Source organism: Anticarsia gemmatalis, chromosome 16 (assembly GCF_050436995.1).
Source record: "Anticarsia gemmatalis isolate Benzon Research Colony breed Stoneville strain chromosome 16, ilAntGemm2 primary, whole genome shotgun sequence".
Taxonomy (NCBI): Eukaryota; Metazoa; Arthropoda; class Insecta; order Lepidoptera; family Erebidae; genus Anticarsia; species Anticarsia gemmatalis.
The window spans coordinates 8,393,432-8,407,349 of NC_134760.1; the positions used below are offsets into that span (position 1 = coordinate 8,393,432).

General features: G+C 34.1%; 2 protein-coding genes across 2 annotated transcripts in view; one reads left to right on the top strand and one right to left on the bottom strand.

The window, feature by feature from the left end:
• The window catches only part of LOC142979177 (MOXD1 homolog 1-like), a 77,003-nt gene extending 64,372 nt beyond the window's left edge, over window positions 1–12,631 (top strand). The window contains exons 3-13 of the mRNA XM_076123968.1: window positions 2,995–3,144; window positions 3,991–4,149; window positions 4,435–4,747; window positions 5,178–5,279; window positions 6,264–6,427; window positions 6,630–6,746; window positions 6,980–7,126; window positions 7,337–7,491; window positions 7,888–8,000; window positions 8,449–8,615; window positions 9,500–12,631. Of these exons, the coding sequence (XP_075980083.1) occupies window positions 2,995–3,144; window positions 3,991–4,149; window positions 4,435–4,747; window positions 5,178–5,279; window positions 6,264–6,427; window positions 6,630–6,746; window positions 6,980–7,126; window positions 7,337–7,491; window positions 7,888–8,000; window positions 8,449–8,615; window positions 9,500–9,679 (1,767 nt within the window). The 3' untranslated portion in view covers window positions 9,680–12,631. The remainder of the gene's footprint in view (window positions 1–2,994; window positions 3,145–3,990; window positions 4,150–4,434; window positions 4,748–5,177; window positions 5,280–6,263; window positions 6,428–6,629; window positions 6,747–6,979; window positions 7,127–7,336; window positions 7,492–7,887; window positions 8,001–8,448; window positions 8,616–9,499) is intronic.
• Window positions 12,517–13,918, bottom strand: part of LOC142979178 (carboxylesterase 1C) — a 30,004-nt gene continuing 28,602 nt past the window's right edge. Inside the window, exon 5 of the mRNA XM_076123969.1 lies at window positions 12,517–13,667. Coding sequence (XP_075980084.1) covers window positions 12,656–13,667 — 1,012 coding nt within the window. The 3' untranslated portion in view covers window positions 12,517–12,655. The remainder of the gene's footprint in view (window positions 13,668–13,918) is intronic.

Below are 13,918 nucleotides of genomic sequence, written 5' to 3' on the forward strand. Positions count from 1 at the left end.
CATCTACCAAAAAATCTTATTGAATATTCTAACTACTAATGCCCAACCTATATTACCCCTAAGCTGAAATTCCGATGACAAGGTCTATAAGCTTTGTTGTTAAATTTTGACGTGTTACTCTTTTACAAAACAGGTAGATAGTATAATTAAACCCTTAGCCTAATTATTCTATCATCGTATGGTTTAGTTCATTTGGTTAGTGTAAAAGTTTATTCCAAGACTACTATCAGACTTACTACGTAACTTCTGAAGTCGGAGACACTCAGTTTAAACACCACTCTGCTACCCATCTATATAGTGTCCACGCTATGGTCGCTTTACGAATATAGTGAACGCTACTAGTTATGAGCGCCCTAAGAAACATACGAGAATATATAACACTAAGTTTCGTATATTAAACCTAGTTTATAAGTTCTATTTAGTTCTAGTCGTAGTTACTTGTGAGTTTACGACTTCCCCCGAAACGCTCAGGGTTGGTAATCCGCCATTTGCATTCGTGACGTCACTGGCTTGGATTTATCATAATTATTCGTCTTCTCTAGGAGTTAGGTATTTAGATAGGCATTAGTTTGATTGCTTTCGTATCTGATGGTGCATTAACAAAATATAAATAATTATTAATAATCAATAAATACATTGTATTTTACTACTCCGAAGTATGCTATCAAGTACGTAACCTTTTAATTAATAGGTTCGCCCTTTATTTCATACTACATGTGTATTACATATATCTCTAGATACACCTACGGGTCTAACAGGTCTGTCATTATGTAAGTATTTAACCTTTTAATAAAATAAAATACGATCTTTTAACAATAATGGCATTCCAATATTAACTCAGAAAATTGCGCAAAGCCCTTATACTTTGCAATCTATACTATATAATATTATAAAGCTGAAGAGTTTGTTTGTTTGTTTGTTTGTTTGTTTGAACGCGCTAATCTCGGGAACTACTGGTCCGATTTGAAAAAATATTTCAGTGTTAGATAGCCCATTTATCGAGGAAGGCTATAGGCTATATATCATCACGCTACGACCAATAGGAGCTGAGTACCAGTGAAAAATGTTACAAAAACGGGGAAAATTATGATTCTCTTATGTGACGCAAGCGAAGTTGCGCGGGTCAGCTAGTAACTTAATAAGCACCAAAACTAACGACGCAACTCCACTATCATCTTGCCCAAACCACATACCTTCAAACACCGAAAGGTCAATAAAAAAACATGGATATGACATTTGGCATGTCAGAACATCCCCCTATCATTACAAACGAAGCCAGGTGCGCGAACATAAGGCAAGGCACGTGCACACAACATCTGCCTGAAGAAAAAAACATAATACTATACTTTTGTATTTACCTCATACAGCTGGTAGCACAAAGGATGTGTCTAAGATTTTGTATCTATGGTTTATTGCTGGCCGGTTGATAAATTGACGCCGTATTTGGCGCGAGAAGACAGTTCTTTTTTTTAATATTTGGAAAGTTTAAATGTGCGAGAACATTCTGGATTTTGCGGGAAGAGATAGGTTTAGTTTTTTTACGGTTTTTAAAAACAGAAAAATTGCATTTATGTAATTTCTTGCTACTTTTTTAATGAGACACAGTTTGAATTGTACCGTTATATGGATAAAAATATATATTGATATCATCATATACTTTGACAGATATTATTTTATTATGATAATATACAAGGTGTTATCTTTCTCGTGACTCAAAAGGCCACATAACATTTAACCAGCTGCTATCACTAACAGTTATTTCCTAACAAATAAAATTTTACTGCAATGCATTCGCGAACATCTTTGCCCTTAAAAATGTGTGAAATTGGAAATAAGACATGTTCTAAATATAACTTTTTATGACTTTCCTCCCTTCAGGGTATGCGCAGATGTTAGCCAAAAGAGGTTTATAAAAAAGCCCTTCGGATTCTGGCGTGCCTCCAAAATATTAATAGACTGACATAATTTTATAAATTGCCGCTTCCGTGCTTTGCCAAAATGAGATAGTATTATTAGAATTATATGGTAGGGCTGTAAATTGTTAGGCCAACTATTCTGGATTAAAATATTATTACTTTCGTATAAAATTTCTGAAGTTACTACTGCATTAGATTGGATAGTTAATTGTGTAGACGACTGTTTACAAACAGAAATATTTATATGGAAGAAAGACTAGGCTTATTATAATAAACAAAAGTAACATGTATCCCAAAATCTACAAAAATAAATAGTACAAATACGTACTTATAATAAAACAGCGAACATTTTGGCAAAATAATTAGTCCACTTTGTCAATATAATTTGTCTGTAGATACCAACTACCAAAACACCCGAAACAGTAGTCACTATAAATAATTGTTTCTAACCGGATGCTACCAAAAGAGGAGCTTTATTTATTTAATTATATAACATCTAATAAGGCAATAAAAACTAAATACGTGTACGAAACTCCTTATATGTTTTAATTGCTCACTATAAAGTTAAAGATCTCAGATAAATTGCTTCTTAAGTAAAGTTTTAGTAAGAAGGAAAAACTGGATAGTTATAGTTCGTGTTACGGAGGCATTGTGAAGAAAAAGGACATTCTGAGTGATTGATTTGTGGGGGCAAGTAATTAGGCGAATATACGATAGCAAAGATCAAAGACCTCTTGTAAAATAAATAAGACAGTAGCGAAACTGTTTGTGGAAACATACTGGACAACAAAACATAAGCAAAAAATATTTCTTTGTCAATAAAAAGGGTATTTTCGATAATATAGGCTCTTGGTATTATAGTCGCTATTCTCCTGAGAAAAAATAGTAGTGTTATTAAGTATTTTTTCTTTAATCAAAGACATTTTTCGGAGATCGTAGAATACCATATTGAGGGCTAGGCTTGAGCAATTGAAACAGGTTGTCGAAAAAGTTTCAGCTGCTGTCTTAGCCATAAAGAGACCTTTTTTACAGCCAAAGTTTTGGCAAACTTTATTAATTTCTTTTTTCATTGTTGCAGGACTGCCATGGACCGGAGTTTGAGGACAAGGCTGAGGCAGACGAGGTTCAGAATTATGAGCTCATCTCAGGATACCAGAACGACACTCACACGACCGTGGAGTTTAGGAGACAGCTTGACACTTGTGACAAACAGGACTTTGTTATTGGAGTAAGTAGATTGTTCCCTTTAAAAGTATGAACTACTTATGCTTAATTTTTTTATTACGGTCTTGCCCGCGTGGATTTTTACCTCTATCGGGGTGGGATTACCAAAAATCCTCTAGTGGTGTTCCTTTACACAGTTGAAGGAACATCCATGTCAAATTTCAGCTTTTTGTGTTCAGTACTTTCGGCTGTATGTACATTGTCTGTCAATCAGTCAGTTACTCAGTAATAGAAGAGTTTGTTAGATTATACGAGACTGCTTGTCTATGCCTTTCTGGGTTACAGTAAGTTATGTTAAACTGGTACAAATCGTTACGTATATCGATTTCACTAAGCTCGGTAAAGATTTAACTTAGCTCGAGTCGCATTGCAGTTTATGAACCGCATCGACCTCTCATACAGACAGTGCCTAATCTAATCATGTCATAAATATTTTCGTGCTCTCTAAAATGCACAAAAAACACTTTATATAAATTGAAAGTCATCGCTTGGCAACTGAACCATAACTATATGGATTAGTCTTGCCAATTTCAAAATTTTGCGTGGTTGCACTGCAGGTTGCTATTAATCAGACAAACGCTTAGCTTAGAAATAGACTAAAAGTATTCGAAACTAATGATTTTCTTATAGAAAAGTCCATGCAACATCTTAACTGGTTTGAAGGCTTAATAAAAGCTCTCGAATAGCCAGTTGAATAATTAATGATAACAAATAATTCGTAGACGATTTGATACGAGAAAAATCCAAATGGCTATGATCACAAGAATAAGCTCCCGTCTAACGTATTAACCACCAACCAATTACCATCATCATTATTCTTTCAAAACTTATCAAAATCTCCATCTTTCAGGATGACACGACCCAGATCCTCTGGGCGTTAGGACCTGAAGGTTCTGATGGACAGTTGCCGAAACACGTGAAGAGTGGAGCGAGGCCACTGCGACTGTTGCAGCCGGTGTCCAAGCCTGACTCCATACCACTACTACATTGGGATGTTAGGCTAACTAATGTGAGTATTGAACTTGTGACGTATTCTTAGGCAACCATTTTAGTGTAATTATTGTTCAAAAACCTATCATCAAAATTATCTGGGATCCTCCTGAGTGGACTGTATTGAAAATCAAAAGACACTCACTACAATTTTCCTTGAGATATAACTTGAGTATTTATTAAATCAGTTCGCCTTTTTGCTACCAGAAAGTTAATTTTAGTTTTACAATAGTATTCATTATTAATATGCAAAGATAGACGAATGTGATGGACCGACAAATAACTTTACCTTCTCTTCTTCCAGCTCACAATCCCTCAAGTAATGGCAACATTATTCTGGTGCAAAGTTTTCAAAGTACCCGACCTGCCTAAAAAGCATCACATCATAGGCTACGAGCCATTAATTGACAGCCGTCCTTTAAGAAACAATATACCAGTGCAAGTTCCTAACAGTGAATCTCCAGTACATCATATGGTGCTGTACGAATGTGCTTCTGATGATGACAAGCATTTGTGGGACAGCTGGACTGAGGGCGACGGCTATTTTGGACCCAATCGACCGAGTGACTGGGCTACTTGTGCTACTCCTATTGCGGCGTGGGCTGTTGGCTCTCAAGGTGAGTTATAAGCTATACTAAGTTTTTTTCTAGGACCTTTGTAAAGTCTTAGATCTGGCAGAGGTTAGGTGGCGTTTGCATCTTGAAGGCAGTGTTTGCGTTCAGTCTTTATTTTAAAGACTTATGTTGTGACTGTTATTGAGAGTTAAAAACACTTTCTTAGTCAGTTAGCTACAGCTAGATATCTAAGTGACTGTGGATAATGAGGTCCTAGGCTTTAATTCCTAAGCGAAAAAATAGCAGTTTGGAATTAAAATGTAGATCATAGTCGACCATTTTCCCATGGCTGCAAGGTTAAAACAGTTTCTTAAATAAAAAACTTCAACAATTCCAACGGGAGCAAGGAAACAAACTTCCTTACAAGAACTTCAAACAATTTAACCCTTTATAAACTAATTGTCAGTTAATTAACTGTGTAAATATATTTCAGGTGAATTTCTGCCGGAGAACGTGGGCATACCTCTGGGCGAGAGGGGAGGCGTTTCGTACTACATGCTTGAAGTTCATTACGATAATCAGGCACTGCATAATGGTAAGATTAATATAGTGACATTTAAGCGAGATTATTTTAGCAGAAGTCTATTAAGAGCTTCTATAGCAGGCGCCAAATAACTTTGTGTGTATGATTAAAGATGCAAGCCGTTCTGGAAGTAGAATAATACAAATCTGAAGTTTATGAAACTAGTGCGGGTGATTGAGACACACATAAGTTAATTTAAGAAAGTCGTACATATGATACAAAGTTATTTGGCGTACCTATGGCACAGGTATCTATACCTTCTATTCGTGATAGTAAATAGTCCGTAGAACTTGCGGCTTTTTATATTCATTACAAGTTTCTGATTGCTTATGTTCACCCGACACCATTCAAGAAAAATATCCCCTTTAGGTTGGCTTTTCGAACATAATAAATTTTGTGACAATCCACCTGGCTAAAGTAAATGGAAATATATTTTGAAATCGGCTTGATAGTTCTGTTTATAGATGCTTATAAATAAGCAAAGGTTTTCATCTTTATACATATATTATAATTCGTATAAATGACTAAAACATTGACCATGATTAATGATTTAAAACGAACGAAGATAAACCAATCATTAATCATTGCCAAAAATGTATATCAAAATTAAACTGCTAAATAATTCAGCTATGATCACTTAGAAAGGGTTTGGAATGCAAGAATAACATTCTGTTACAATTTAATTAATTTTGAAAAGGCTATCATTTGACTACAAGTAATATCCACAATAAACATGAGAGCAATATCCACAATTTAACAATATTTTACTTGTGTATTTGTCTCTGTACAAACTGCACAAAACTTTATAAGTCAGAAAAAATATTTGAAAATAAAAAGAAACTAAGAGAATTCGTTCAAAACGTTTCGATTCCTAAGTGAGTAGGTAGTTTTGACTACTGTTAGCATGAAATAGTCTACTATATCTGACCATTAAAAATCAGTTCATCACCATCACCATCATCACCTAAAAAACAATTGTGTGTTTTTCTTCCTCAGTGCTAGACAACTCGGGCATCCGTATCCACTACACGCCGTCCCTTCGCAAGCACGATGCAGCTCTGCTGGGCGCCGGTATTGGAGTATCAGCCTTACATGTTATACCGCCTAAACAGAAGCAGTACAGAACTGTCGGGATTTGCAGCACTGAGTGTACTCAAGAGGTAAGCGACTAATAAATACAACTAAAGAATTTCAGTCTTGCATGATTTCATGGTTCACATAAATAAGCATTTTTCATAATTGATGTTAAATATTTTTGTTTAGTGCGCTTAAGACCTTTCGACCTGGTCTTCTGCGTAGAATTTTACTTAAATAAAGCAAATAAAAATGAATGTAACAAAGTGTTTTCATTTGTGCTTACAGACTCTACCAGAAGACGGAGTGAATATTGTATCAGTACTTCTTCACGCTCACGGAACTGCGAGAAAGATTTCATTGAAGCACGTCAGAGGAACGCAAGAACTTCCCAGGATATCTGAGGTAAGAATCTCCCTAAAATATTACTTTCAAAATTGTTTGTAACGCCATCTAACGCGTTTTCTTTGTATTAAATTTATTTGAAGCGACATCTAGTGTCTGTAAATAAAATTTAACCAAATTCCGTAAACAGTAGATGGCGTTTGCATACCTAAGGTAGTATCATACATAGCAGTTCGACGTAATAACAACAGATGTCGCTAAATCTAATATTCTATTTGTTGTTATATTTTCAGGAAAATTTCTACGATTCACATTATCAACAGTCCCGTATTGTTCCTCGTGGTAGGAAATTTATGAGAGGAGACACATTGATCACAGAATGCACATATGACAGTACTTCTAGAGACAAACCGATCTTGGGAGGATATTCTGCCAAACAGGTAAACACACAAAGTTCTTAAACTTAAAGTAGGTAACATCATTTTAATGGTAAAGAAGCCAAAAATATATCTGGTAGTCTTTGGTTTAGCTAGAAAGTTTTTGGTTAATTTTATCCTAATTTAACGATACCCAGGAAAATAGCTCTTTATATTGAACAAACATTGAACTTGATAGTTTTTTTCTCTAAATATTTTTATTTTTCATTCCAGGAAATGTGTCTATCATTCATCTTATACTACCCGAGAACGGAGCTTGCTGGTTGCTATTCCATGACGCCCGTCAAGGAGTTCTTCGAAACATTCGGAGTTAAAGAGTTCTACGGTCTGAACTTCATGCAAGTTGAGAATATCTTCTTGTCTTCTGGGTAAGTTCACTTCAGGTCCTAATGTAATTCGCATAGCTCAACTGTGATATATTGAAGCTAATACATAGTGGTTTAGTAACGAGAAATAACATGTTCTCTGTTGTGTCCATTACATAAACATTCAAAAGAGCTTATTCTTAAATTTTGTCAATTTTAGCAAATAAATATTAAACCATCTGACGGTTATCTATTATGAATAATTCATCGTGATATAATAAACAATTTAATTCTCCACGATGCACTCCATACGAGGTTGAGTTCTTCAACTTTTATCGAGCTTTTAATAATTTTCTGTTTCAACTCCGTAAAGTAGCAAGCTATTTAATTATCGTTATTACCTACTGCCGCATTGTCCATACATTCAGGGATTGTAACATCTAACTTATTACTTTACAGGAGCTTCGAGAACCTTCCCCCGCAGCCAGCACTGGAACACCTCGGAGAACATACGATGAGCGATTCTGGTGAACAAGGCATGCAAGGAGACGATCAAGGCGTCGGACTTATGAGTAAGTACTTTATATTATCCATATTTGTTTAGGAAAAGAAGTCTTGTTTAAGAAGTATAGTGTGCCTGAAATTATCCTTTACTAAGGATAATTTCAGGCACACTATACTAAGACTTCTATTACTTAAGTTTCTCATGACTAGCACAAAGATGGCTATAAAATAGTATATGGTTCGAAACAATATTTTGCGATGACAAACACTTTGTTTCATATCGTGATTTAAACATACAATGAGTTTTCTTGATGTTTCCAAGATACGTGCGTATACCAAGACGTACCTTCACAGAATACCAAAACTACACTTATAAGACAACATAGTAATAACCCTTTTCGTCATAAGCAAACCTAATATAAATACCTACAAAGCCAGCCATTTACTATTTTTTTTTGTAGTTCATACCGAAATTGAAACATTCCACATCTAACGACTCTCATTTTCGCGTTTCAGAGGAGCTAGTAATCTGGGAGCCTCCGGAGTTCCGCAACAAGTCGTTCATGGCTCACTTGAACGAAATGCCTTGGGCCGAGCCGCTACTGACCGAACAGATTGAGAAGACGCTGTACAAGGGCATGCACATGACTTTCTGCAAGAAACGAGACGACACGTGGGGTGTGGTACGTATTTATTTGTATTTTATTTAAATAATAATAAATCATTTATTACCAGTATCTCAAATTTTTACTTGTGAATTGATAAGCGATTTTACCGTTAACGAAAACTTTAGATTTTAACGGTTGCCAATAGTAATATTAATAGTAATATCAACCTAGTCATGTGGATTTGATTTTTCACTGAAATCTTTTTATGGTTCTGATCTTTGTAAACATACTTTCCATGATGTGTTACAACCCTCCATATACAAATATACTCCTTCTTGCTGTTTGTCTTAATATCTGAATAAAAGTGCATCTTTCAAGAGCAAATTGTCCGTTTACGAGCTAAGATTCTAAATACATAGTTACGCTGCTAACTCACAGGGTAGAATAGAATCAACCATGCAGAAATTAAATTTAAATTCACCATTGTAGAAGCAATGATAAATATTTACAATTAAAGAACCTTTTCTCACAAAACCTTCATGATATCCAAAAACCTACATCAAAAGATGAACGATTAAACATTGATTACGCCAAACCGGTCAGCTTCATTATCATTTTTATTTTCAAAATTCGAAAAATCCCGCATAACTGGTTTGATGTCACTATTCTAAGACGACCTTGAGCAGGAAAAAGATTTTTATTTTTGTTACAAACGTAATATCATGTATGTTGTTCTCAAAGGAGTAAATACTCCCTCATTTTGCTATTGTAATGTTAGTCACATACAATAGAGAGCGAGCCTATTGCCATATACTGGGCACGTTACCAAACTCAGAGCTACTATTGACAATAGTTATATATAAAAAATACCAAATATCACTTTGCATTATCCGGGAATTATCAACAGTCGTATTTACTACAGTGGCAGTTAAATATTAATCGTAATATTTTTGTTACAGCCAATACAAATTCAAAGCTACCCGAATTACAACGAGATAATGAATAACGAAACCGCGGAGAAGTCCTGCCATCATAAAAGTATAAGGTTGCCGTCGGTAACCAAGACTTCTTCGGCGACAACCAGCGTGGTTAGTTGGACGGTATTATGGTTATGCGCAACCTTGGTTATCGCACGGTAATAATCAACATTATTTACTTAAGGTGAGTGTAGATATGTGGAGTTAAACAGCATTTTAAGCGGCAGCTTTTTAAGCGAAGTCTTCGTACATACTTTATTATCTAGTTTTTTAAAACTATAATCATCTTTTATACAATTTCTTGAGATCTTTGCTGTTTCAAATGTATTAGGCTGGACCTTTACTGTAGTGCATTTTTTACTGCACATTTTCTTTTGAAATATATCAACGATTTTAAATTATCTTTATAATTTCTTAGCTTTAGTGTAAAAGGCGATAATGTAAGTGCCTTACGTTTTAACGTGCCTTGTCTGTATTTTGGACAATGAAAAACATAGGTAAAGGAATTATTACTTACCTACTTGTATAATTTGATGAAATTTCGCTTTACATTTAAGCAATAAAAATTTTGTTACAAACTTTCACTTTTAAGCATTTTAAATAGATATTCCACGTGTCTACACTCACCTTAGTATCAGAGCCAATGATTTCGTTGTTTTTTTATTATTATTATGTATTTACTATTGAAGTTTTGGACGAACAAATTAATAGTATTATTCAGCCAAATTATGTATCATAATTTGCGAATATAATAATATGTACAGTTATTTTTTTGTAACATTTTTAAGGCTGCCCCTAGACTGTCAATAATATTGTACAAGAAGATTGCAATCAGAGAACGTCACTTTGTATAGAAAACTCTATAGAAATGTATAACTTTTCTTCAACTGAAGTCAGCTTACCACCCAATGCAGCTAAAAACCAGTATTTTTCATGGAACGACTGTCACTGCATAATGGACCTCCACAACCCAAAGACGGATTGTCAGACTTTCAAGCTTACTACGACACATTATATAGACCATTGTGCAATATTATGGATTGTCTAGCAGCGGCTAAGTGTTAAACCAAAGCTGTGTAACGGTTTTTTAACACTTTGTATGGAGTTAGTGTGTTTGTGATTATTTTTGTACTTATGAGTGTTGCTCATTAAGGCATTGTGTACCAAATGGTATATTTTTTACAATATTTTTCTGTCTGATTGTATTATCCTTTAGGAATTTCCACCAAGGGTCTTGATCCACTTGGTTCTTGAAGTATGTTAATGTTGCCACGTAAAAAACCGAAAATAATATAAATTAAAATGTCTAAGCCAGAATCGAATCGAATTATTCCGATTCTGATATGAAGGTTTTTTTAAAAATTAAATGTGTATCTATTTTCTACGATAGACTTAACACAAGTATTGTATTTAAATGAAATAATTGTTAAATTGTTGTGTAATGTGGCAACATTGTTATAAAAAAAATCATAATTTTCGATTTTTGGACTTTTGCATCTAGTCCATATTTACTGGATATAAACTTTTGAGTCTTATGTACTCTTTATTACATAATACTATGTATATTCCTATATAACTGTAGTGATTTTGATATGTAAGTATGCAATGCAATAATTTGAAGTCTGAAATTCTTACGGCCGGTTTGATCACTTTTGGATAAATAACCGTTAACTTATAAGAGAAAATTAAAAAATTGGAATTGTCTTTTTAAATTTCGCTGTCCCTTTATCTTTTGGTTAGGTTATCTGATACTTATTCATGAGTCGTAAAACTGGCCCTTAGAGTGTAATGTCTTAAGAAAAAGGTGATGGAATTTTTTGTCGAACAAGAATCTCTGATTCCAATGCAGTTAGTAATATGTTGCTGTAATTAGCTTCTGTATTTTAAAAACGATTATTTTTGTAGTTCTATGTGTTGTGGATGAGTTTTGATCGATATTCCGTACCAAAAATGAGAACATTCTGTCAGGTGAAATCTCTATAAATGTCGCTAAGTTATGCATTTAAAACTATCAAAATCTTGTTCAAAGTAATATTGATATCTTGGGGAAAAAAAAAAAAAACTTATTTAAATTGTAGCAATGATCATTATGACTAGTGTCATAAGTCTACGAGTATATTCCTATATTAAAAATGGCGTTGCAGTCAAAGTTAATTCAATGACAATAATACTTTCTGAGGGTTCTAAAAATACAAAATTTGTGGCTACGATTCTTACTAGGTATTTAGTATATAAAACGATTTCAACTACTTAATTTTTTTATCAAATTTGGAACGTCAAAACGCTTGACCTCCCAAAACATAAATTAAATAATGAGAACTTAGCTTAGATTTAAGGCAAAAGTGAACCCAAAATTTTATATAAACACAAACATAGTCGGTCAATAACTCGTTTTTCGATCAAAACTCAATTATACGCAATTGTTTTTAAACATGTATATTTCTTGAATTGATGTCACCATACAAATCGATGTTTTATGTTAAATTGTCGGCATTCGAAAAGGCTTTTGCAAATTAGTTAACTGGGCTGTGCTTACTCTGTAGTGCCTTAATGTCTGTACAATCAAGTGAAATATACATGGACGCATGACAATCATTCGATGCTATCGAATTCCTATCGAACATACGTCAAAAATGTCGATAGCATTTGACATTTGATCGTTGAACATAAATAGTTACTTACTTAATATAACAGACTGATAACTATTTGATGTTAATTTAGTATGGTTTTTATTTACCTTTACTGTATTCTTATAAATTAAAATAATCAAATATGTTCCTCTGCACATTCGTTGTGCGTCCATGTATAATTTCATTAGTAGAAAGCCAGAAACAAAGTGTCGTCAAAATACCTCAGTAATGACGAATCGTTGTAACATTAGGCTTGAACATAACCTAAAATGTCTCGTGTAATTATGATATTTTTGTACAATATACTGTATTTTTTTATAAAAATATAATTTTGGAAACAATTTCGAGTCAAATAATGAACACAATTAATTGCATTTTACTATTTTTTATTTATCGCTCGTATGAGGTTTTAGTTTTAAGATTACGCTTAGTAATTAAGTTTTTATTTATTTAAAAAGTCAATAAAATGTTTTATTAAATTAAATACATAGTTTTATTGTTACTTATTCTAATATTTGTCTTGTCGAGTATTATTCGGGATATTGAAAGTGGTGTTGTAATGATGACTGAAGTAGGAGGCATGATGGTATGAATTACTCCAATTATAATTGCCATTCGAATTAGTTGTAGTAGGAACTTCTGCAAATCTGTTACTAATTGCACTCGAAGTAGAGAAGGCAGAACTCGAAAAGTTCGAATTGACTGAAGGCTTCGAGTTTTGTGTTCCAGAAATGGGATAAGACAAAGAAGCAGCTTGAAGATTTGCATTATTTGGGTTCGAGAAACCAGAATTACTGGTTGACAATCCCTGATTTGTGTTTAAGAAACCGGAATTGTTGACTGTTTCTTGGTTTTGGTTGTTAAAGCCATTGGAGTTAGAAAATCCTTGATTAGAGTTAGGAACTTGATTGGAGTTTGAAAAGCCTCTATTGGGGTTTGATCCTTGATTGTTCGAAAATGCTTGGTTATTTGACGAACCTTGGTTATTGTTTGAAAACCCTTGATTGGAGTTAGGTAATCCTTGGTTAGAGTTAGAAAATCCTTGGTGATTATTATTTGAAAATCCTTGATTGGAGTTAGAGAATCCTTGATTAGGATTTGAGAACCCTTGATTATTATTTGAAAATCCTTGATTGGAGTTTGAGAAGCCTTGATTAGAATTAGAAAATCCGGGGTTGCTATTCGAGAATCCTTGATTATTCGAAGAACCTTGATTAGGGTTTGAAAATCCTTGATTATTCGAAAAACCTTGATTATTTGACACTCCTGGACTACTATTCGAAAACCCTTGAGTATTCGAGAATCCTTGAGTACTTCCTGGATTATTATGCGATAAACTATCAACGAACGTGCTCGGTCTCTGTGGGTATGTTTGTGGTTTCTTCCTGTGTTCTTCCAAGGCTTGCCAGTTGATGAGCCAGAAGGGTTGCTGGTCGATAGGCAGCTTGCTTAACCTGTCGACGAGGTCTCTGTCTCCGTTAGCTTCAATTGGAAGTCTTTCTGTGGTCACTTCGCCGAAGCTGCAAAGAAATGATCAATGTTTGTGATCGTGAAAATCAAGCGTTAAATTATTAAAAAAGATAAGTCTAATGTTACTTAAATGATAACTATTCTACCAACGCTGCAACGCTTCTGTTGTATTTCCAAATAATTCTAATTAAGGCACATGTGCTATTGTATATCTACCTACCTAATAAACTTTTTGCAACAAGATTTCAGTTATAGGTTTAAGTCGCAAATATTATAGGACAGGCCACACTTATTTATTAAT